At 37.1% G+C, this 22,102-nt stretch overlaps 1 protein-coding gene across 1 annotated transcript in view; it reads left to right on the top strand.

The window, feature by feature from the left end:
* NLK (nemo like kinase) overlaps positions 1-22,102 on the top strand; it is a 167,828-nt gene that overhangs the window by 139,726 nt on the left and 6,000 nt on the right. Inside the window, exons 6-8 of the mRNA XM_001504107.7 lie at positions 3,234-3,443; positions 6,566-6,667; positions 16,021-16,107. Of these exons, the coding sequence (XP_001504157.2) occupies positions 3,234-3,443; positions 6,566-6,667; positions 16,021-16,107 (399 nt within the window). The remainder of the gene's footprint in view (positions 1-3,233; positions 3,444-6,565; positions 6,668-16,020; positions 16,108-22,102) is intronic.

A 22,102-nucleotide genomic window follows, 5' to 3' on the forward strand; every position in this document is an offset into this window, starting at 1 on the left:
GCTTGCTTTAAACTGTGGGCCAATTTTCTTTAAAAGCTGGTGTGTTATACTGCTTTTGAATAAAAATTCTCCCTTCATAATAGCCTTGAAGAACTCTGTTCCTGTTTTAACTCTAGATATATTAAAAAACCCTATTTTTCATATTTTCGCTGAAAACAACTAATATTATAGTTTAGTCTTTTGTTCCCACAGAGAAATTAATTGTTCCCCAAATCCGCTAATGTAAATATTCTTTCTATAGGTCATTGAGTTCATTCCCCTGCCACCTTTGTACATTTTAAAGAGAGCTACAACCTATCCTCATAATCCATTTTAATTTTAAAAAGATAAATAAAAACTTGGAGAACTTCACGAAGTATTTTGTATAGAACCTCTCATGCTTGCTGCCGTTAACTGCTTGAAGTCCATTTTTCAAATCATCTGTTATGATATTGTAACCTCTGACTGTATAAATGAGTAACTAAAGGAAAATGTCGTTTATGGAATAAACAATGCACAGATCAGGACAAATTGAAATTTTGTTCAGTTCCTTTGACTTGTCTTAGCAGCCTATTTTTAAAAGCCACAGTAGAGCGCCAGGCTGTGGACACTAACTCTCTCTTTTCAAATGTACAAATTCATCAAAAATAATTATAATAAAACTTTTTTTATTTGATTGTTTTATTGAGGCCATATTGGCTTATAACATTGTGTAATTTCAGGTGTACATTATTATATGTCAGTTTCTGTATAGACTACATTGTGCTCACCACCGATAGTCTAGGTTTTATCTGTCACCATACATATGTGCCCCTTAGCCCTTTCACCCTTTCCCCACCCCCTTCTGCTCTGGTAACCACTAATCTGTTCTCCTTATCCATGTGTTGGATAAAACATTTCTTTTAAACTAGTATGCTTTCATATTGTGAATATATTTTGTTTCCTATTAAGCACAAAATGGATAATTTTGCTGGAAATCTCAATATTGTTTTGGTCATCTGATCATATGAACTTCTTACTTTGAGTTTAGTTTGTCTTCCAGATAAATGACCAAAAATGACTCCAGATCAGACTGGTGTTTTTAACAAAGGACTTGCTTTATAACAGAAAACGTTTGTTGTCGGGTGGGTGGTTAGTTCTTTTATAATATAAATACAAGAAATATATAGGAAAGAGGATTTAAGTTCTTTCCTTTGGTTTTGTTTTGTTTTAAAAGATATCAAAAAAAAATTCATGGCCAAGTAATAGAGTTTTTAAATTTTGTGTGTTATTTGAACACTAGCCTTTGAGAGAGGATTTGATAAACAGCTTACGCTTTTTCTCCTTTTTGGTATGGTTTTTCTCTGTGGTCTGAAATGTTTATTTCTATTTTAAGCTTTAAAGATGTTTGCTTTATACTGATTCATCCCCACATACAAACATGGATTCATTTGATGTGACCAGACGTAGTAGATTCAAGACAGAAGGAGAGGATTGCCAAAAATTAGGGATAAAATTTGTTTCCTTTAAAGAAGTGGTTTTCAGACTTTTTTTAAGTTGCCAGACCCTTTTTTCAAACAAAATCTCATCCTGGGAACTCAACTTAGAAAACAAACAAAAAGTGTTATTTCGCCACTTAGAATATTGACTCATAAAGTTAATCAGTGAGAATGCTGGAGCTTTTAGATGGCCATTACTCTCTTATCTCATCTTCAGTGCTCCCAGTTTTTGTTTTTTGTTTGCCCAGTATCAAGAAAACCTTAATTCCTGAAAATAAGCAGAACTTGCTGGTGGTGTGCTGCTGCTGTTTACTAATAGCTCACCTTGCAACCTCAGCATACTTTTCAGTTAAACAGAAATAGCAAGAAAAGATTTATTCCTAGGTCTGCACATAAATTAACCAGCCTTTCTCATTTACTGTTATGTCTCCAGGTTCTAGCATACTGTCTAAAATATAACAAGCCCTCAATTAAATATTTATGGCATGAAAAAATGAATGAACCTAGTAGCATTGTTATTCTACAGTGTTGTATTTTGACATATTCAAACATTTGGCTATGAATTAGTATTTTAAATAGATAGATAGATGTGGAGTTTAAGTAAAATGTTTATGGAACTCCTGAAGTACCTCCTCAGAATTGGATTCACCAGGACTCAGTTTGAAACCCATAGCTTTAGAGAAATTTTTCTATATGTATTCCATAAAGAGAATGAACATAGTTTAGGAAGTCTTCAAGATATATCTTTTTTTTCTTATAATATCTTCCTCAATAAGATAGCCTTGAAAATAGATAGCTTTGTTTTTACATTAAACCTAGAAATATGCATTCAGCTGGTTTTTTTGGTTTAGTTATCAATTGAAAACAGATTAAAGATGAGAAGCATATTTTTAAGATACATTATTTTACCTTGAAATATGGAAGTTTGAGATTTTTCTTCCCTCTCATACAAATAAGGTCAAATTATATACAGTAGTCCCCCCTTCTCCATGGGGGATCTGTTCCAAGACCTGCAGTGGATGCCTGAAACCACAGATAGTACTGATCCCCATATATACTGTTTTTTCCTACACCCACATACCTATGATAAAGTTTAACTTATAAATTAGGCACAGTCAGAGATTAAGAACAATAATAATAAAATAGAACAATTATAACTATACTGTAATAAACCTTAGCAACCTCAGCATATGGTTTTTTTCTTATGAAATCCATAGCTTTCACTTTTTCACTTAAAGGAAGCACTTTATGGCTTCTCTTTGGCATATCCAAATTGCCAGCATCACTACTCTCGTACTTTGGGGCCATTATTAAGTGAAATAAGGGTTACTTGAACACAAGCACTGCAATACCACACAGTCAATCTGATAACCCAGACAGCTTCTAAGTGACTACCAGGCGGGTAGCATATACAGCCTGGATATACTGGACAAAAGGGTGATTCATGTCCTGGGTGGGATGGAGTGGGTTGGCAGGAGATTCCATCATGCTTCTCAGAATGGCATGCAATTTAAAACTTATGAATTGCTTATTCCTGAAATTTTCCATTTAGTATTTTCGGATTGACCTCGAGTAACTAAAACCACAGAAAGCGAAAACCGTGGATAAGGGGAGGCAACTACTGTATTGACACAAATTTACTCTACCCGTATTATTGAATGCTTTTCAAAGTTTAGAGGTCTATCAAGATCTTCATTTTTTGTTTTTTTGTTTTACTTTTCCATTTTTAAATATATTTGTCTATTTGACAATATTTTGATAATCTTTTCTGTTTAGATTTGCGATTTTGGATTGGCCAGAGTGGAAGAATTAGATGAATCTCGTCATATGACTCAGGAAGTTGTTACTCAGTATTATCGGGCTCCGGAAATCCTGATGGGCAGCCGTCATTACAGCAATGCTATTGACATCTGGTCTGTCGGATGTATCTTTGCAGAACTACTAGGACGAAGAATACTCTTTCAGGCACAGAGTCCCATTCAGCAGGTATGATTTCACTTCAGGCTTTAGTAGCTTTCAGTTCTATTACAGATTTAAAGGAAAAACCATCTTGCACACATGTCTTGGGCTTATTCATTTTACTGAATTGCTTTTAGCGAATTCAGGTTCACTTAAAATTCAGAAAGTTATGAAGTTGAATATTACAGAGAGATTCATTTTGTAACTTACGAGCCTATTAGAGGGAGTGTTGACTTTATTACATGCACTGATGCATAGCAGCGGACTCTGCTGTAACAATTTGCACAGGTATAATCTTCAGTTGTTAGAGGGCCTCTCTTCTTTATACCTGAATGGGTCTGACTTGAAAATGTACTTGGTGACTAAATATACTTTATGCTTAGAATATAAATTTTGAGCATTGATTTCTTTAAATCTGAACATTTAGAAACATTTCCAACCTTTATTATTTGGCTAAAATATTTAAGTATAGCAGAGAACATCAGAAGCTGATTAAAATGTAGTTTAAGAAACCATTCATGTGCGTTGTTTGCCTTTATAGCTAATTCATTACTACACGTATTTTCTGTTTGCATGAAAATAATGTAAAAATGAGCTCAGACTGTAGGATCAAATTGGTGGGTTCAAATCCTAGCTCTCCCACTTACTATCTTTTAAATCTTGAGCAAGTTAAATTGTTCTGAGGATTTTTGTGCAGATTAAATGAAGTAGTAAAGCTGAAAGTAAGACCTGGAACATGGTGAGCATTCAGCAAATGTTAGCAATTATGATGGTGGTGGTGTGCCAGGATGCCAGGGATACAGCAGTAAATAAGACAAACTTAGTTCTTGCCTTTGTGAAACATTCACAAGAGAGAGAAAATAAGTATACAAATAAATATAATCTCAACTAATGATAAATTCTATGCAGAAAAAATTAAACCAGGTTAGGGCTAGAGAATGATGATGGAACAGAGCAATATTAAAGAATTCTCTGAAGGGATAACATTTGAGGAGTGACCCCAGTGAAATGAGGGAGCAAGATACTAGGAAAGAGTGTTCCAGGAAAAGAGACAACCAGCATAGTAAAACCTCTGAGGCAGGAACAAGTGTGGCGTGTTGGAGGGATGGCATGATCAAGGAAGAGGACATATGAGAGGAGGTCAGAGAGAGAGAAAGAGCCCAACCATGGTGACCTGAGAAGGATTTTGGATTTTATTCTATCCAAAGTGTGATGGAAAGCTATTTGAGGATTTGGAGCAAAGGAGTGTTAAGATTTGATTGATCACATTTAAAAGATCACCCTGACTACTGTGTATCTTTGTAAATAATTCATGCACTTGACCAAAAATGGAATCATTTCTTTTATGCTCTTTCTACAAAGAATCGTTAACCGATACATTAGGAACTATATATGCTATAATCAACATTTAAATTTATTTCTCTGCTATACATTCAAAGTCTACTTTTTAAAAATATGCATCTTAAAAATCAATCCTGGTGATAAAAAATTATCATATGTAATCTAATGTTGGGTACTATTGACAGTATCTACTTTACTGTTCAATTTAGAAATTAGAGTTTAACAGACTTACCTGTAAAACTATCAAATCTGGACATAATAAGCTGGCAGAAAAGCTTAAGTAAAAATTAAATGGTTGTTCAAATTCCATATATTGAACAAGGATCTTGAGTTGCTGCTGAAATGAATATATAAAGGAACGTGTGAAACAACTGGAATGGGATTCAGATATCTCATTTTCTAGAGAAGTACGTAGGTCTTGAGTTTGCCAGTCTGACGTAGCCATTGAAGGAGAACTCACTCTATCTTCAGTGTATTTTGGGGTGAGAAATCAAGATGTAAAATGGGACAAGAGTCTAACTTCTAAATGGACATAGTTATTTTCTGTACCATTTTCTGTATGTCTTTGAGAAATAAATACCCTAGGTACTGTAGTACCAGCAGACTTCATAAAAATGTTTCTCATCCATGGATCTGACCTATTTTAGACAACTATCTGAATGTTTCCCTTTGTTTTCATGAGCCAGTCCTTTCCTTCTGCCTTTAGTGTAGTTGTTAGAGGTCCAAAAGTATCACCAACACCCTTTTCCCAAAAAGCTTTGTAAGGAAATCTTTACTTCTATAGAAAACAAGCTTCTCAAGTATCTCCATTAGGCTGGAGGGCAGTGATTTTGAGGGCTACCCCATGGTTTAGATAAGTGCAGAGAATAGTACTTTATATTTGGCAACCCCAGAACCAGGAAAAGAAGTATTCTCTAGTGAGAATTCTCCATCCTGGAGGAATCTGAATGAAATGTTATTGCTGATTAGTTATGAAGTTAGAACAATTGTAGCACTATAGAAAATTGTTACAGTAGTTTGCTGCCTACAAAGACTTGTTTGTGAGAAGACCTTTTTTTTTTTTTTTAAGATTTTGTTTTTTCCTTTTTCTCCCCAAAGCCCCCTGGTACATAGTTGTATATTCTTCATTGTGGGTCCTTCTAGTTGTGGCTGGAAGAGAAGACCATTTTTATTGGTCTCTTTTATTGTGCCCAGCTAGCTAAATGTGGCCTTATGCAGTGTCATAGATTTCTAAGTACCACAGTTTTCTGCCAATGTAGGAGATTTCTAGCATAACTAAAATGTAAAGAGTGTGTACTGGCCCAAACATTGATAGCTGAGCTTTCATTTCAGGTGTGAGTGTTCTGAGTATGTACTAAATCACAGGTGGCTGATTTGTGGATTAGCTTCTCGATGATCCTGAATCTGTTTGAAGCATCAGAATCCATTCATTAACTGTTTGAAAAGGACAGTCATTAGCCATAAGCAAAAGAGCAGTTCACCTCTGCAAGAATCATAGATAGCTATGGTATCAAGACCTCAGGGCAGGTAGGTACAGACTCCTAAACTACTATAGCCTTAGAAGGCCATGCTTGCCAAAACATACTTTCTGTATTTCTATCGTGTGGATTCCTAATAAACATTTTTCTGTTTTTTTAATAGTCCAGAAAGTGAAAGTAGAGACTCCTATCAGTTAATCTGGAGCTTGCCTTAAAGTGTTCCGCCACACCCCCCGATTTGGTCCTCATCTCTAATGCTATGATTTTAAGAGTAATGAAAAATTGTTTCCATGAGCTTACCATCCACCTGTATTTCATGTTTCCTTGAAGTTGGATTTGATCACGGATCTCTTGGGCACACCATCACTGGAAGCAATGAGGACGGCTTGTGAAGGCGCTAAGGCACACATACTCAGGGGTCCTCATAAACAGGTAAAGGGGGCGGAATCTGCATTTGGTAACCATCTGTTTGGCAGGATTTCCCTTCCAATGGAATAATGAATTGAGAATTGTTAAACGAAAACATTACTTGTCCTAATCTCCTTTGGACAAAACAGCTTAATGATGTGAAGAGTGAGTAAGGAGAATACTTTTCCTAGGAACAACAAACGGAAACAGAGAAGGCTTTAACAAGAAGACTCAGCAACTAGTTTTCCTGGGCTTTGCCTTGTTTTCTTTTAAATTGGGCATTTAGATGATCTGATTGATCATTACAAGATCTGATTGATATGATTGATTGACCAAATGACAGACCAAGTTGGACACTCCTCTCAAACTACCAGCCAAACATTTGGTCAAGGCCTTGCCATCCCCTTTCTGTCATTCTAGTGTGACTCCAGAGCTTCCCTTTTCACAGGCATGAAGGGCAGTGGGTAAAGCATGTTTTCTTCTAGCACCAGCCCAAACTAGTAAATAGAGATGTAGATGCTAGTATTTTACATAGCCGCCTGCTGGTTACATCCTGCTCTTGCATTGAGTTTAGAACTAAAATAAAATAATATGAGGCGCTAACACCCTTAGAAGAGCACAGTAAGTCTTAACCTAGAAAGAGGTTCTCTATTGTAGAAGGAACTAAAAAGATTATGATCTGTTTATTGGCCAGTCTTGGGAATATTAAACTAATTTATCAACACCTCATGGTAAATATGTCCTTCGAAGTAGCAAAATAGTTTTCCTCTTTTAGTGACCTCTTTAAAAGGTCAGTAAATCTTGCCTGGCTAAAGGTAGCCAATGATGAAAAGTGTTGAAGATCAGACACCCTGGTGCCACCCTCCCACTTCTAGAGGAATTTTAACTATTATTGCGACTGGTTGCCAGCTAACTCTCATGTCAAAGAATCGCTAAACACACTCAAGAGAGCAAGACTTCCTAAGGGGTTTCCTGCCTGCTGTCCAGAACAGCCTGAAAATATAACTTACTGCACCAAAAGTCAGTGTGTGCTCCTTTGAGTACTCCTGGCAAGTGAGTCCTTTTTCTACCAGAAATTTTGAAAATCTGATAACTAGAACTTTCAATTAAGTAAAAAATAGTAAATATATTATTGTCTAGAACAAAGGAGGAAAGAAAGGAAAATTTAAAGTTCCATATTTATTTAACTAGTTAAATAGGTTAAGATGTTTAGCATAATCCTTTCTGGTACATTTTTACATGAATTGGCCTCTTAAAAGTAATGCCTCTTAGAGTTTAACATTTTGCTTCTCACTGTGTTTAGTGATGGCCTTAAGAGAGCACCACGATTAGGGGTAGCTCTGGTAGTCTTGGCATTGGAATATTTTGATTTTGAACAGAAGACCGATGGGGTAAAACTAACTAGGAGACCGTTTCTGCTCAAAGGCTAGAAATGCTTTGCAGGGACTTTAAAGTCTCGTCTTTAGACAGCTTTTAACCAGTGCTGGAAATGGTCTCCTTAGGCAGGTGTTCATGGTCTTGAACACTAAGCCAGGTTGATTTGTATAGAATAAGTTAAACCTACTATATATAATTAAATGTAAATGAACCTAGCATATTACTTGGTTCCGTTTTTCCCCCAGTATGGAAATTCAGTTTTTTATCTACATTTGCTAGTTAATCGTTATACCACCACTGCTGTCAAGTTAACAGACCCTTGAAGCTCTTTCCTTAAGCCATCAGTCAGGTTCTACATTTTCCCTTCCCGCTCACTACTTCTTCCCTTAGTCCATGATGCATGTCTTATATGCCTCTTGTTAGCCTGTTGGCAACCGTGTCCACTATGTTTGCCAGAACTGTAGCCGTGTCTGGTATTTTTTGCAATAAGCATTTTTGCCATAGACATCTTTGCCACAAGCATTTTTGCCTCAAGCATTTTCACCACATAACTAATTGGCTATATGGCAATTTTGCCATAAAAGTTAAAATAACTGGTTGACAATTTGGTTTCAACTAGAAAAACGGTGATAAAACTTAAGTGTGAAATAAGAGAGTGTAAAGCCAGATTGCATTCTATACTGGAAAATGATAACATACCAGTTTGCAAATCCTTCATGAGCACAGTCATCCCTCCCACCCATCAAAACCAAAAGTTTACCAATCTATGGCAAGTCATTCACAGCAGTCTTCAAGAGTATTAATTATCATTAACTAATTTAGATATAACAGCTTGTTCTCTAATGCTGTCTTTACCAAATTTATCATGCAATATTAGAAGTTGGAGGCAAAGAATAATCAAGAGCTTCCTCCTGTCCTCCGACCAAAGAAAAAGAAATGGCTATGTGATTCCTGATGAGTATAAGTTTTGTGAGAATTTTTTACTGTTTGATAGTGGAGAACATGAGGTGGCCAGAATTTTGGTATTTGGCATAGAATCTGGCTTGGATGATTTGGTGAAATATGAGGACTGGGCTTGTGATGGAACATTTAAATGTAGTGCAGATATGTGCTACATGTTTCATTATGTCCTTAATGTCTTTCTTTTATCTTATTTTTCATTGTTTTATCTTTTATGGCAAAATTGCCTTACGGCCAATTAGTTATGTGGTAGAAATGTTTGTGGCAAAGATGCTTATGGCAAAAGTACCTAGAACTGTTAGCAGCTCCTTGCCAGTATCTCCATTCATGTTATAGCCATTTAGAGCTGAGGTTGGAGGACACATACACACCCACACACAAACAGATTTAGAATGTAGCCACTTAAATTTTTTTTTTAACTTTAAAAGATTAATTTGGTCCCTAATGCAATGTGTATAATATAGCTATGCAGTTCTGTGTATTATGACTATTCTGCAACGGGCATAATGCTTAGCTCAGTGCCCTGCCCCAGATACCTACTCTGCTTATGTTTCTCTGGACTGTAGTGATTAAGAGTGTAGGCTATCAGTGTTAGGCTCACTACACTGCACAACATGTTGAATGGAGTACCAGGAGTTGTACGGTACCATTTTCAGACAGACTGAATACGAATCCTGGCTCTACTAGTAACTCAGTTTGTGACCTCAGGAAAATTACTTAACCTCCATGTGCCACAGTTCATTCATCTGTGAAATGGGAATAAAAATGGTTCCTATCTCATTAAATTATTATAATGATGAAGAGAGAGTGCACGTAAGGAGAGCATAGACTAGTGTTTGGCATTCTAAACGTTTAATAAATATTAGCAAAGTTATCACTCTAAAATAATAGATATAGCTTATAATTTTTTAAAAAAATAATCCTTATGATCAAGTGGGGTTTATCCCAGGAATGCAAAGATGGTTCACCTGCAGAAAATCTATTAATATACTTTGACATTTTAAGTGAGAAAAATCATGATTATCTCAATTGATGCAGAAAAGGCATTAGATAAGGTTCGATCCTTTTTATGTATTACCATGATGAAAGTTCTTTACAAAAACCTATAGAAAAATTTAAGATGAATTTTCTTTAAGCTTATGAACAAGGCAGAATGTATAACACATTACTAATTACATGAAATTAAAATGCACGCACACAGAAAGAACCTCTAACTTTTAGAAAAGACTCCTGGTAATCCTCAGTGAAGCTGCTTAAGCTAATTGGAGGTCTTCAGGGGACAAGCTGTATCTTAATATACTTATTCTAAATTACTTAATATAGGAGTTAGATTGCTAAAATTTTAATACAAGTTCTTGAGTTTGGACTATAAAAAGAAAAACTAAGCTTCTTTCAAGTAGTTCCCATTTAAGTAGCTACTCAAAGTTAGATGGAAATAACCACTTTACTACTTATAATAATCATTTCTAACAATAGTTAAAAGTTTGCTGTGTACTAGTCATTGTCCTAACCACTTCTTAGACTGACACTATAATGTACCATTTATTGTTTGTTTTTACAGATGGGAGATAAGGGGTTACAGAGGTTAAATAATATGCTTAAGGTCATAAGCCAGATCTCAAAAGTAGATTTCTCTAATTCTAAAACCTGTGTTCTCAGCCACTATACACTGCCTGACACATACACCTTCACAGCAGATTGTTTTGTTTTTGTTTTTTAATTTCATTTGTATATACACAAGTAATATGTGAGTACGTGTAAAAAGAAGTTTACAGAGAGTTAGTCATCCTTAGCTACCTCTGATGCCATCCCAGTCCCCTGGATTAATTTGATAATATCTTTTCAGGCATGTTTTTCTATGCATTTATTTACATATATTTACAAACAGAAATATGTGCTATTGTTTGCTGGGACTTTTTAAATATATATATATATATATATATATATATATATACACGCAGAAGGAGAACCTAATTGGCTATCTTCTTAAAGTCACAGATTACTGCCTCAAATTAACTTACTTGTATTAGTTGATTAATATACATACTTCCATGTGGTGTGTCAGTCAGGACTCTTTCCAGTGAAATTCAGTTAAAACTGACTTAAGCCAAAAAAGAGAACTTAGTGGCTCATATAGCTGAAAAGTCTTGAGCTACAATTGACTTCAGGCCCTGTTGGATTCAGGCAGTCAAGTGATGTTCCATGCCAGGAATCTGACTCTCTTTTCTGTTCTGTTTTCCTGTGTACTGGTTTCATTTTCAGACAGGCTTTCCCCTATGTGTTTGCAAAAGTGGAACCAGCAGTCCAGGCCTATGTTTGACTAGCGTATGAATCCTTTGGGAAAGAGCTTTCCCAAATAGATCCAGAAAAAACATTTGGAAGGTCTCTGATTCACTTAGAAACGTGTTTCTTGATGAGTAATAGAAAATCTAGGTTATAGTGGTTTAAAGAAATGGGAGTTCATTTTTTTCGTCGAATCACGAAGTTCAGAGGTAGGCAGCCTAGAGCTGGTATAGCAGCTCAATTACGTCATCAAGGATCTAGTTATTTTCTTTCTTTCTTTCTGCTTTGTCATCTTTAGAATGTTGACTTCATACTCTCTTGCTTAGCACTTCATGGTCACAAAATGGATGTAGCTTGTCCAGAGATCATATCCTCATTCAAAGCAAGAAAATGGAGGAAAGAGGGAGCACTAGAAATATCTGTCCCTTTTATCCAGAAAGCAAAAGTTTTCCCAGAAGCATGCCTAGCAAACTTTTGCTTACAAGTCATTATCCAGAACTGTGTAATATGTGGCCTCCCAAAAGCAAGACAGACTAAAAAAAAAGTGTTTTCTATCCCATATAATAAAAGTAGATAAGGGAGAAGAGTATTAGAGGTATGTGTTGGGTTAGCCATTCCATTCTCTGTCCCTTACCTGTTCTAAACCTTGTGCCCATCCTGGATCCAGTCATGTTGCTCAGGGGAATATATCATTTGATTGGCCAGGCGTGGGTCAGGTGCCCATCCTTGGTGTTGGGAGACTGATAGCAAGCCCAGACAAACTACTTGATTTGAAAGTGACAAGGGAGTGGTTCCCTAAAGGTCAGGGAATGCTGGGCAGGCAAAAACACTGTACAGTATTTTTATTTGTCTCTTCTACAACTCAAAATCTTGGATGAAGGGAATCTTTGTTGCAACGGCCCAAGTATCTATTCAGGTAGATTTTTGTTGAGGCATTGACCTGTTGATAGGATTGAAAAGCCTATTATCAGTCCTTAGTTCTTTTGTTCATCTCTTATAAGGTTTAGTTCTTCATTTTTCCTCAGATTGTTCTCAGCTAATTGTGGTAGAAATAGATAAAATATTTTCACTAAGGTGAAAATAGTCCTGTCTCCTGGCAGGAACCCTATCTTACAGTTAATAGAATCAGAGTATCTTAGTTCATTCAGTTCAAATTTCTTATTTTTCAGGTTGGGGTTTCTTTTATATATCCCCAAAGTGCTTACTATAGTACGCTGTGCATTGTTCATACTCAATTAACTTTGTTGACTGATGATCACAGCTTCTTTGCTGCCAGATGAAAACTAACAGGAACATCTAACAGGACCTGCACGGCCTGGCCAACTACTGCAGTGACCAGCACTCTGCTGTTGGCTTGTTGATGACTGTGGCATGTCATTTAGGGCCTCTCACCCGAGTCCAGAAGCTCATCATTGCTTCATTTCACTGACAGTTCATCACAGTCATTGAAAGAGCTTTCTTTATAACGCTTCCTCTCCTCATGCTTCAGCACTGGCACTCACTCACTCCTGCATTGCTAAGTGACTTATAAACTTGCAGAACAACAGAAAATGGACTGGTATATTTTAAAGGAGGAAGGTAATGTGTGTGAATGTTGGAGGAATTGGCAAAAACTTTTTTCCAAAGGAGATATTTAGGGCATATTTCTAAGCATTCTAATTTTCTCCTATTCAAATTGATTCAATTGCACTTGATAAGAAATATAAACTTCTTGGGGCCAACCCCATGGCCCAGTGGTTAAGCTCCCACACTCTGCTTCACCAGCCCAGGGTTTCACCAGTTCAGATTCTGGCTGCGGACATGGCACCACTCACCAAGCCATGCTGAAGTGGCATCCCACATAGCACAACCAGAAGGACCTACAACTAGAAGATACATCTATGTACTAGGGGGCTTTGGGGAGAAGAAAAATAAATAAAAAGATTGGCAACAGATGTTAGCTCAGGTGCCAATCTTTAAAAACAGAAAAAGAAAAATATAAACTTCTTGTCTAATTCTGATACCCTGGGCCCAACTGGTTCCAACCATAATGGCTGGTGTATTAGAGTGGAAGAAAATGGAATTAGAAATGCAGCATCTTTCCTGTGGAGCCAATCCTAGGAACTAAATTATTATTGTTATTTTAAAATTTTTAAAGATGGGCACCTGAGCTAACAACTGTTGCCAATCTTCTTTTCTTCTTCTTCTTCTTCTTCTTCTTCTTCTTCTCCCCAAAGCCCCCCCACTACATAGTTGCATATTCTGGTTGTGCCATGTAGGATGCTGCCTCAGCATGGCTTGAGCAGTGCCATGTCCGTGCCCAGGATCCAAACCAGCAAAACCCTGGGCTGCCGAAGCAGAGTGTGCAAACTTAACCTCTCGGCCACAGGGCTGGCCCAGAAACTAAATTATTAATGGTTATCTTTCTGCAGCAGTATTGGCATGACTGAACTGTTGTTTTCTCTGTGCCTTTTTTAGCATGCATATAAAGACAGACAAGGAGAAAGCCTATAATATGACTGTTCTAGACTGAAATGAAGCCTAGATTTTTAAATAAGCCTTGCCTTATTTTTAGTGTATGTGTTGAAGTGTATTTCTGTAAAGAAAGATAAAATTTGGGGGGGGGTAAATCTCAGGTAGCCTTAACATCCACTCATTTGATTTTCACGAGCTCCCCATCCCATATCCCATTATCCTCAATTCTTACAAATTTTGCTTTCTAATTTGTTCTCTATCCTCCATTCACTGGCCTCTAGAACCACTTGTTTGTATGTTTTCCTCACCTACCAAAGAGATGTTATTCGTCTTTGTTGCCCCAACACCTAGCCCAGGGCCTGACATTTGGTGGATGTTAGATGATTAGTAATGATGTTGGTAGGTAGGCAGAGCTGTATTGGTGCACTCTGCTAGATGAGAAAGCCAGGGTCAAGTTACTTACCCGAGTCTGGTGATGGCAAAGTTGGAGTTTGAACTCACATCTTCTAGTACTCATTCCAGAGTTCCGTTCCCTATGCTATAACATACCTCCACCACAAAAATAGCATGAGGGGTAAATTCACTTTGCGAGTAGAAAGGAAAAAATGCTTATGGTGAGACATTTTGGTCAGTATAAATTGACTGGAATCTGGCTGCCAGCGTACACAAGCCAGTGAAAAAGAGGACAGCTATTCACAGTCAAACTAAGAATCAGCATCTTTCAAGAATATCAAATTACTTCATTTTACACAATAAAAGAATTCTTTGGGAAAATATATGTAAGTTAAGCTTAAGTAAGAAGCTCTTCCCCACAGTCTCTGTAGACATACCTTTATCTTGACTAATACAGAAATTTCAGAGCTACCATAGACTTACATATTTTTAACAAGAAATAACTTCTCTATCTGAAAACATATAAATGTACCAAGGAGGGGCCGGCCCCATGGCCGAGTGGTTGAGTTTGCGCGCTCCACTGCAGTGGCCCGGGGTTTCGCTGGTTCGGATCCTGGGTGCAGGCTTGGCACCACTTATCAAGCCATGCTGAGGCAGCATCCCACGTGCCACAACTAGAAGGACCCCCAACTAAAATATACACCTATGTACCGGGGGATTTGAGGAGAAAAAGCAGAAAGAAAAAAAAAAGAAGATTGGCAACAGTTGTTAGCTCAGTTGCCAATCTTTAAATAAATAAATAAATGTACCAAGGAATAGCAAGTTGGTCAACAAATATTTGAATGCCAACTATCTATGGATTCCGTGCACATAATGCTTTTTATCTGTAGTAATCTTATCAAGTCTCATACAACTTTAGACCTAAGGTAAACTTCAGAGATCATGTAGTCCAACCTCATTTTATACGTAAAGATACTGAGATTCACACATGTTAATTTATCTAATTAGTTGGTGAACTAGAACCCCCATCTCATCTTACCTCTATTACTCCTCGATCCTGAAGACAACTTCAGGTTTTCTGAAAGTGAATAATTAACCTCCTGATCTTGTTGGTTTTCCCTATATGGCTTTGGTGGAAGGAGGCAAATATGTAAAAATACTTGATATTAATAGTTGTCATAGCAGGATTCTGAGGCTGTGATTGAGATACAAGGAGACCTTTTAGTGTTGCTGTTGGGGAGACCGAGCAGTGAGGCCAGTCACTTGCTCTGGCCCCTGGCTCTCCGAGCAGTGAAACAAGCTGTATAAGCTCTGCGGCTTCTCAGGTCCTCAGAGCCATCTCACTGCCACAGTGCAGGAGGGTTAGATATGCAGTCTAGGTGGAACCAGCAGAAGCAGTGACATACTTTCTTAGAAGATTCTGTAAATTCCTGAGTATCCTATAGCTACTTTAGGACTAGTGTTTTAGCAACTTTATGGTAATGTTGCCTCAAGATATAGTTCATATGCTTACTTTGCACAATTTACACGTTTAACTTTGCCTGTGGCCAAGCTTTTAAATCTTTTCTCCCACCCCTAGGCATGTTTGGTCTTCCCTTCTTGCCAGAGCATTTACAACATAAGGCTAACAGGAGCTCCATATTTATGGGATTAGATTTCATTTTTCATAGGCTCTTCTGTGCTCTGACCGACAATGGGTCATCATGCAATATAAAATATACTACTGGAAGTCAATGACTTGTGTTGCTTTTGAAGACTGGATAATGAAGGGAATACGCATTCTTTTTGAGTTTAGATTTATCTGCAAACATCTTTTGAGCTGGGTACTTACCTTGTCATAAATTGGCTGTATTCCATATCTGCTTACACAAAGACTCACTCACATATGTGAATTCTTTATTTTTTCACAGCCATCTCTTCCTGTACTTTATACCCTGTCTAGCCAGGCTACACATGAAGCTGTTCATCTCCTTTGCAGGATGTTGGTCTTTGATCCAGTAAGTAGTGTTTGTTTTTGTTATTTGTTTATGAATTAAAAATACATGTGTTCTAAGAAAAATATCCTGGCTTTGAATAGATGGGCAATGTAAATAATGACTTTTCAAAAGAAACTTCAATCCCCAGTTCATGTGTATCATGCTCACTCATCGCATAGAAGTTTGATTATTAACACATAAGTGTCTAGGTGAAGAGAGAGAAAGAAGTGTACCATCCTGTTTATCTTGATATTTGTAAAAGGAGTTTGTCACTAAGTTAAATCAGGAGAAAAAAATTTTTAACATTATTTGCAAAAGCCTGCCCATTATATTGCATAAGGAAATGTTTACTCTTTGGGTTGTTGAGATGGTAGCTTTTGCAAATGCCATTTCTAGACTTGGCTCTTCTGAGACAAAGTTCAGCTCTTCATTTACTTTTTCATCCAAAGAATATTTATTATTCATGTGTGTGCCAATAACTGTTGTCAAAGACGACTCAAAACTGGAAGCATTTAGAAAGGGAAATTTTATTTGCTGAGAATACAAGGAAGTCACCAAATAAAAACACAACAGGTATTTAAAGGGAGAGAAAACTTGTAAAATTACCAGTTATTAAGTTTACGTTGTTCTGTTCATGATTAGAAAACAGCAGCTTTCTCAAATGATTATCAAATCCACAAAGATGAGAACTGTCTTCAGACATCAGCATAACTAGGATTTGGGATAAAAATGTTTTGTTAGGGAGTCCAGGTTTGTGAGAAATAGTCAAGGTTTTATTATTTGGGCGACCAGAACCAATGAGAGTGACCAAGTTTTTTTTGTTACATTCCAGAGGACAAAGTGGACTTTTTGTTTGTTTAGTGTTTATTTTTTGTTTTCCTTTGTTTACTTTGGCATGTGAGGTGCTTAGTGATACAAGAAGCAAGACAAAGTGGCAGTTCTTGCTTCCACAGTCCCTCCTTGTGGTCACGTTCCTGCCATTAAGGACAGTTTCAGCCACATAACTTTCTCCATGAGCTAGTGATTAGTGTCTTAGTTTGATCTTTTGTTCAGCAAGTTTATCTACATAGTTAATAAGAGATGTTGATTAATATATAAAGGCGTTTGTATCCTTAACAAAACTAGAGAACTTCAAGCTTCAGAGGTAATTTCTGTCTGCTCTGAGAGGATTTTGTAAAGACCCTGAGGTTAACATTTACTTTTGAGTGTCAGAAATATGTTATTCTCTTTATTAGTTCTATTTAGATTAGGAACCAAGAACCATGTGACTCACCTGTACCAGATTTTACCTGTAGGACTTATAGCTGTAAGGTATCCTCTTTCTCTGAGATCCCATGTTTATTAATGCTCCTGACCTGCCAGGAGCTCATAGTGTTTACAGCCCTGAGGCTGGAATTGCCTAAGCCGTAGAGCGGATACCAAGCGGGTTCCTGGGAGGCCTTTTAGGTGTCAGTTCTACACGTGAAATGAAGTCCTTATCCCTTAATTGTCATGCCTAATTAAATGAAACTTTCGGTGTGGTCATAGTTACAAATTAGATTTATCTATAAGAAGGAGGTATGGATTCTTACTGAATCTATATAGATAACTACATGGTCATTTTAAAAAAAGGAAGAATTTAGTAAAGCACACTACGTAATATTTAACCATTTTTATCATTGTGTTGTAGAACAAGGCCAACCAATATGTTATTTTTTTACAGAATTATTATTTTTAAATTGGCCTGATGCTTTATTTGTTTATGATTGATATTAAGAATTCTTTTCTTTCCAGTTCTGAGGGTTCAGTTAGAAATAGATAGCATTTTTAAGGAGTGTGTCATTCTGGTTTTAAAACCTGTTAAAATTGAGAGTTATTTATTAAGAAGAAAGAAATGAATTTTGTGGGTTTTTTAAAATATCCGTTAAAAATAGAATATTAACCATAATTAAATCAGTTTATTTATCCATTTAGTCTGAGGTAATCAATTAATTCTTATTTTGTTGATCTTGGGTTAAGCAGTCTATTGCCATGTGTCTGCTCCTGGACTGAAACATTCCTGGAAATCCTGCCGCAGTTACTCAGTCTAAGAGGTGGCCATCTGTGGGCACGGTATCAGCTATACCATCAGTTTATAACCTGAAGACGATAGTCAGGAGTACCTGACCACAGTGGTTTACCGGGGCCCTCGTGGTGGTTCTTACAGAAGAACTATTTCCTGACCTTTAGATTGTGGCAGAAGCCTTTAGGCAAATATAAGGAAGAAGCAGAAACCACCAGAGGATGATAAGATTAAAGGGCTCTGGTTCTTTTATTATAATAACATCAACAATATTGGAAAGGACGGGATATAATAAATAATCAATTTGTAAAGATGGAATTAACTATTACCTCAAAGTAGTGAAGACAGTAAACAAATCTCCAAAGATCTTAATTTATCTAAAGGCAATAAATAGTTACAAGCAATATTTTTATTTTTATTTTTATTCTATTTTATTTTATTTATTTATTTATTTTGAGGAAGATTAGCCCTGAGCTAACATCCATGCCCATCTTCCTCTACTTGATATGTGGGATGCCTGCCACAGCATGGCTTGATGAGTGGTGCATAGGTCCACACCTGGGATCCGAACCAGCAATCTCCAGGCTGCCAAAGGAGAGGATGTGAATCTAACCATGGTGCAAACAGGCCGGCCCCTACAAGCAATATTTTTAAAGCACAACAATAGCTATTAGGAATTTATACAGAATTATTCACTTTTTTCTTTTGACAAATAAAAACACATCTGTTGGGTCCAGCCCTGTGGCTGAGGGGTTAAGTTTGCGTGCTCTGCTTCAGCCGCCCAGGGTTTCACTGACTCGGATCCTGGGTGCAGACCTAGCATTATTCATCAAGCCATGCTGAGGCGGCATCCCGCATAGCACAACCAGAAGGACCTACAACTAGAGTATAGAACTATGTACTGGGGAGCTTTGGGGAGAAGGAAAAGAAATCAATAAATAAAGGAAGATTGGGGCTGGCCCCGTGGCCGAGTGGTTAAGTTCGCGTGCTGTGCTGCAGGTGGCCCAGTGTTTCGTTGGTTCGAATCCTGGGCGCGGACATGGCACTGCTCAGCAGACCACGCTGAGGCAGCGTCCCACATGCCACAATTAGAAGGACCTACAACGAAGAATATACAACTATGTACCAGGGGGCTTTGGGGAGAAAAAGGAAAAAAAATAAAATCTTTAAAAAAATAAAATAAAATAAAATAAAATGTCCTCCCACTTTAAATAAATAAATAAATAAAGGAAGATTGGCAAGAGATGTTAGCCCAGGGCCAATCTTTAAAAAATATATATATATGTTATCTTGCATACACATCTTCCTACCATTACACATTCTTTTACATTCTTTAAAAAAATACATATGTACTTTAACCTAAAGGTATTTGCACCTTTTTTTTTTTTTGAGGAAGATTAGCCCTGAGCTAACATCCATGCCCACCTTCCTCTACTTTATATGTGGGACACCTGCCACAGCATGGCTTGACAAGTGGTGCCATGTCCGCACCTAGGATCCGAACTGGTGAACTCTGGGCTGCCCAAGCGGAACGTGCAAACTTAACCACTGCGTCACCAGGCTGGCCCCTTGCCCATCTTTTTTAACTGTTTATTGATGACTACTCTATAATGTATTAATGAAGAGCCTAAGTATATTAAAATTATGTTGTCCAGGTATCCAAAGACTGTTATTAACTCAAATTAATATTAGTAAGGTCTTAATGTTAACTAAGAATCAGGAGATTAAAATTTAAGTTGACACATCAAGTCCTTATCATTTGTAGCATTCCAAAAACTAACTTCTTTTTAGAAACACATTACCTATTGTCATTCATCTAATTTAGTTGAACACAATTTTGCACTTCCATAATCTTAGACAAATGATACTAGTTTGTTTATCTGATTGGCAAAAACAGTAGGAAAAAAAATCAAATTCAAAATGACTAGGCTTTTTGTGAGAAAACAAACCTAAACTTTGTATAAACTAGAATATTGTGCTAGCATTCTTTGTGCATGGCAGTAAAATCAGGAAGAAAACAGAGATGTTTTAAATTTTTATAACTATTAACTCAGACTGATATGTCCAATGAGTCATCTTGCATAGGACTATCGCATGACCTCCTTATCTCATACAATTATATACCAGATATTAAAACTTTCAAGTTGTTTAAGAGAAATATTTCGCTGCTTACTTTATAATCTAGTAACCAAGACTATTATTTTAACTCACAGTTAAAGCTTTTTTAATCTTTGATTTACAACTTAAGCAAGAAAGAATTTCTAAAGTGCCAACATATTTAATACATAAGGAAGAATAATGTTTCTAAAATCTTTCCATTCCTTTGTATGTCTTTAAAATGTGTTAATATTGTTTCTAAAAGCTAATTGGAATAGGAGTTTGCTCCATTTGATTTTTAGAAATCTCATAATAGGATGTATTAACTCCTGTCAGAAGTATACAGAGTACATCAATTTGTTTACTTAGAATTACTTCATATTTCTAAAGTGGAAAATTTTATCAATCCTTATTCAAAACTAGAAGAGCCAGAGGCTGGCCCAGTGGCGTAATGGTTGGCTTCACATGTCCACTTTGGTGGTCCAGGGTTCATGGGTTAGGATCCTGGGGACAGGCCTACACACCACTCGTCAAGCCATGCTATGGCAGCAACCCACATACAAAATAGAGGAAGATTGGCACAGATGTTAGCTCAGGGACAGTCTTCCTCAAGCAAAAGGAGGGAGTTTGGCAACAGATGTTAGCTCAGGGCCAATCTTCCTCACCAAAAAAACAGAACGAAAAAACTAGAAGAGCCAATTTCAATGAAGCAACAAACTCTAGGATAGAAACAAATGTTCATATCTATTACAAATGTTGATCAAAGAAACAAGATATGTACGATATGTAATTGAGATATATAGGACATAATTAAGCACTGTTAGTTTCTTCAAAAGAACATTATTGTTGAAAATTTGGGTAATTTTGTGATTTCTTTCTCATTTTAGCAGGACAGTTTTTTCTTTTCAGTGTTCATACCCCTTACAAAATGACAGTCTCCCTTCTTTAGCCTTGTTTAACATGTCCTAAAGAGACATTAATTTGTTTAGGGAAATCACAGTTGATCATTACATGCTAGGGATTTGGTTTACTTTTTGTTTAAAGGCTTCTCTTAGGCAAGATGCTTTTAGAGGACCCCATATATAGTTGCACACAGAACATACAAACAGAGCATGCTATCAATAGATGGGAAAATACCAAAATCTTTTCAACCCTGCATTCTCAAATTTCAGGAAATATCAGAATCCAAAGACAAGGAAAAAAGACCAACAGGAAAACCAGATTCCAGCTGCTGGTGGCAGCTGACAGGGACCCAGTTCCTGACATCTGCCACCTGGAAGAAATTACTTAATGGTCAGATGATAAAATTAAAACCCACATTCAATCACTGCTGCCACCTGTGTGGACACGCTCAGCCATGCCAATCAGAAACAGAAGCAGACTTGGCCAGGAACCAGATTTAGTATGCAGAGGCTCAAGAGCTCGGTCCCGCTGGGAGACTGGCCAGGGATGCTGAGATCTCAGAGGGGTCGAGGCCTGAGCAAGGTGCACTGTCAGCCAGCTTGTTTCTCTTGGTTCTGACAGTACACCTTTATCCCAGTGGAACCTCCAGAATAGCTGCACTCATTTAGAAAAAAAGAAAGAGTTTACTTGCTAAGAGTACCAGTGAGTCAGACTTCAGAAGAGCTGGATCACCAAATACAAAACATGACAAGTAGCGAAAAGAACAAAACCAGGGTTGTCAAGTCTACATTTGTCTCCTCGTGGTGGATAAACAGCAGCTTTCTTTTGTGATTACCATATCCTGTAAGGTCATGACATGCCTTTTAACATCAGCATTGCAAAAAATCAGAGATAAAAATGTTTTTAGGGAATCCAGGTTTATGGGAAATACTTAGCATTTTATTATTTAGGGGACCAGAACCAGTCGGGATGATC

Source organism: Equus caballus, chromosome 11 (genome assembly GCF_041296265.1).
Source record: "Equus caballus isolate H_3958 breed thoroughbred chromosome 11, TB-T2T, whole genome shotgun sequence".
NCBI classification, from domain to species: domain Eukaryota; kingdom Metazoa; phylum Chordata; class Mammalia; order Perissodactyla; family Equidae; genus Equus; species Equus caballus.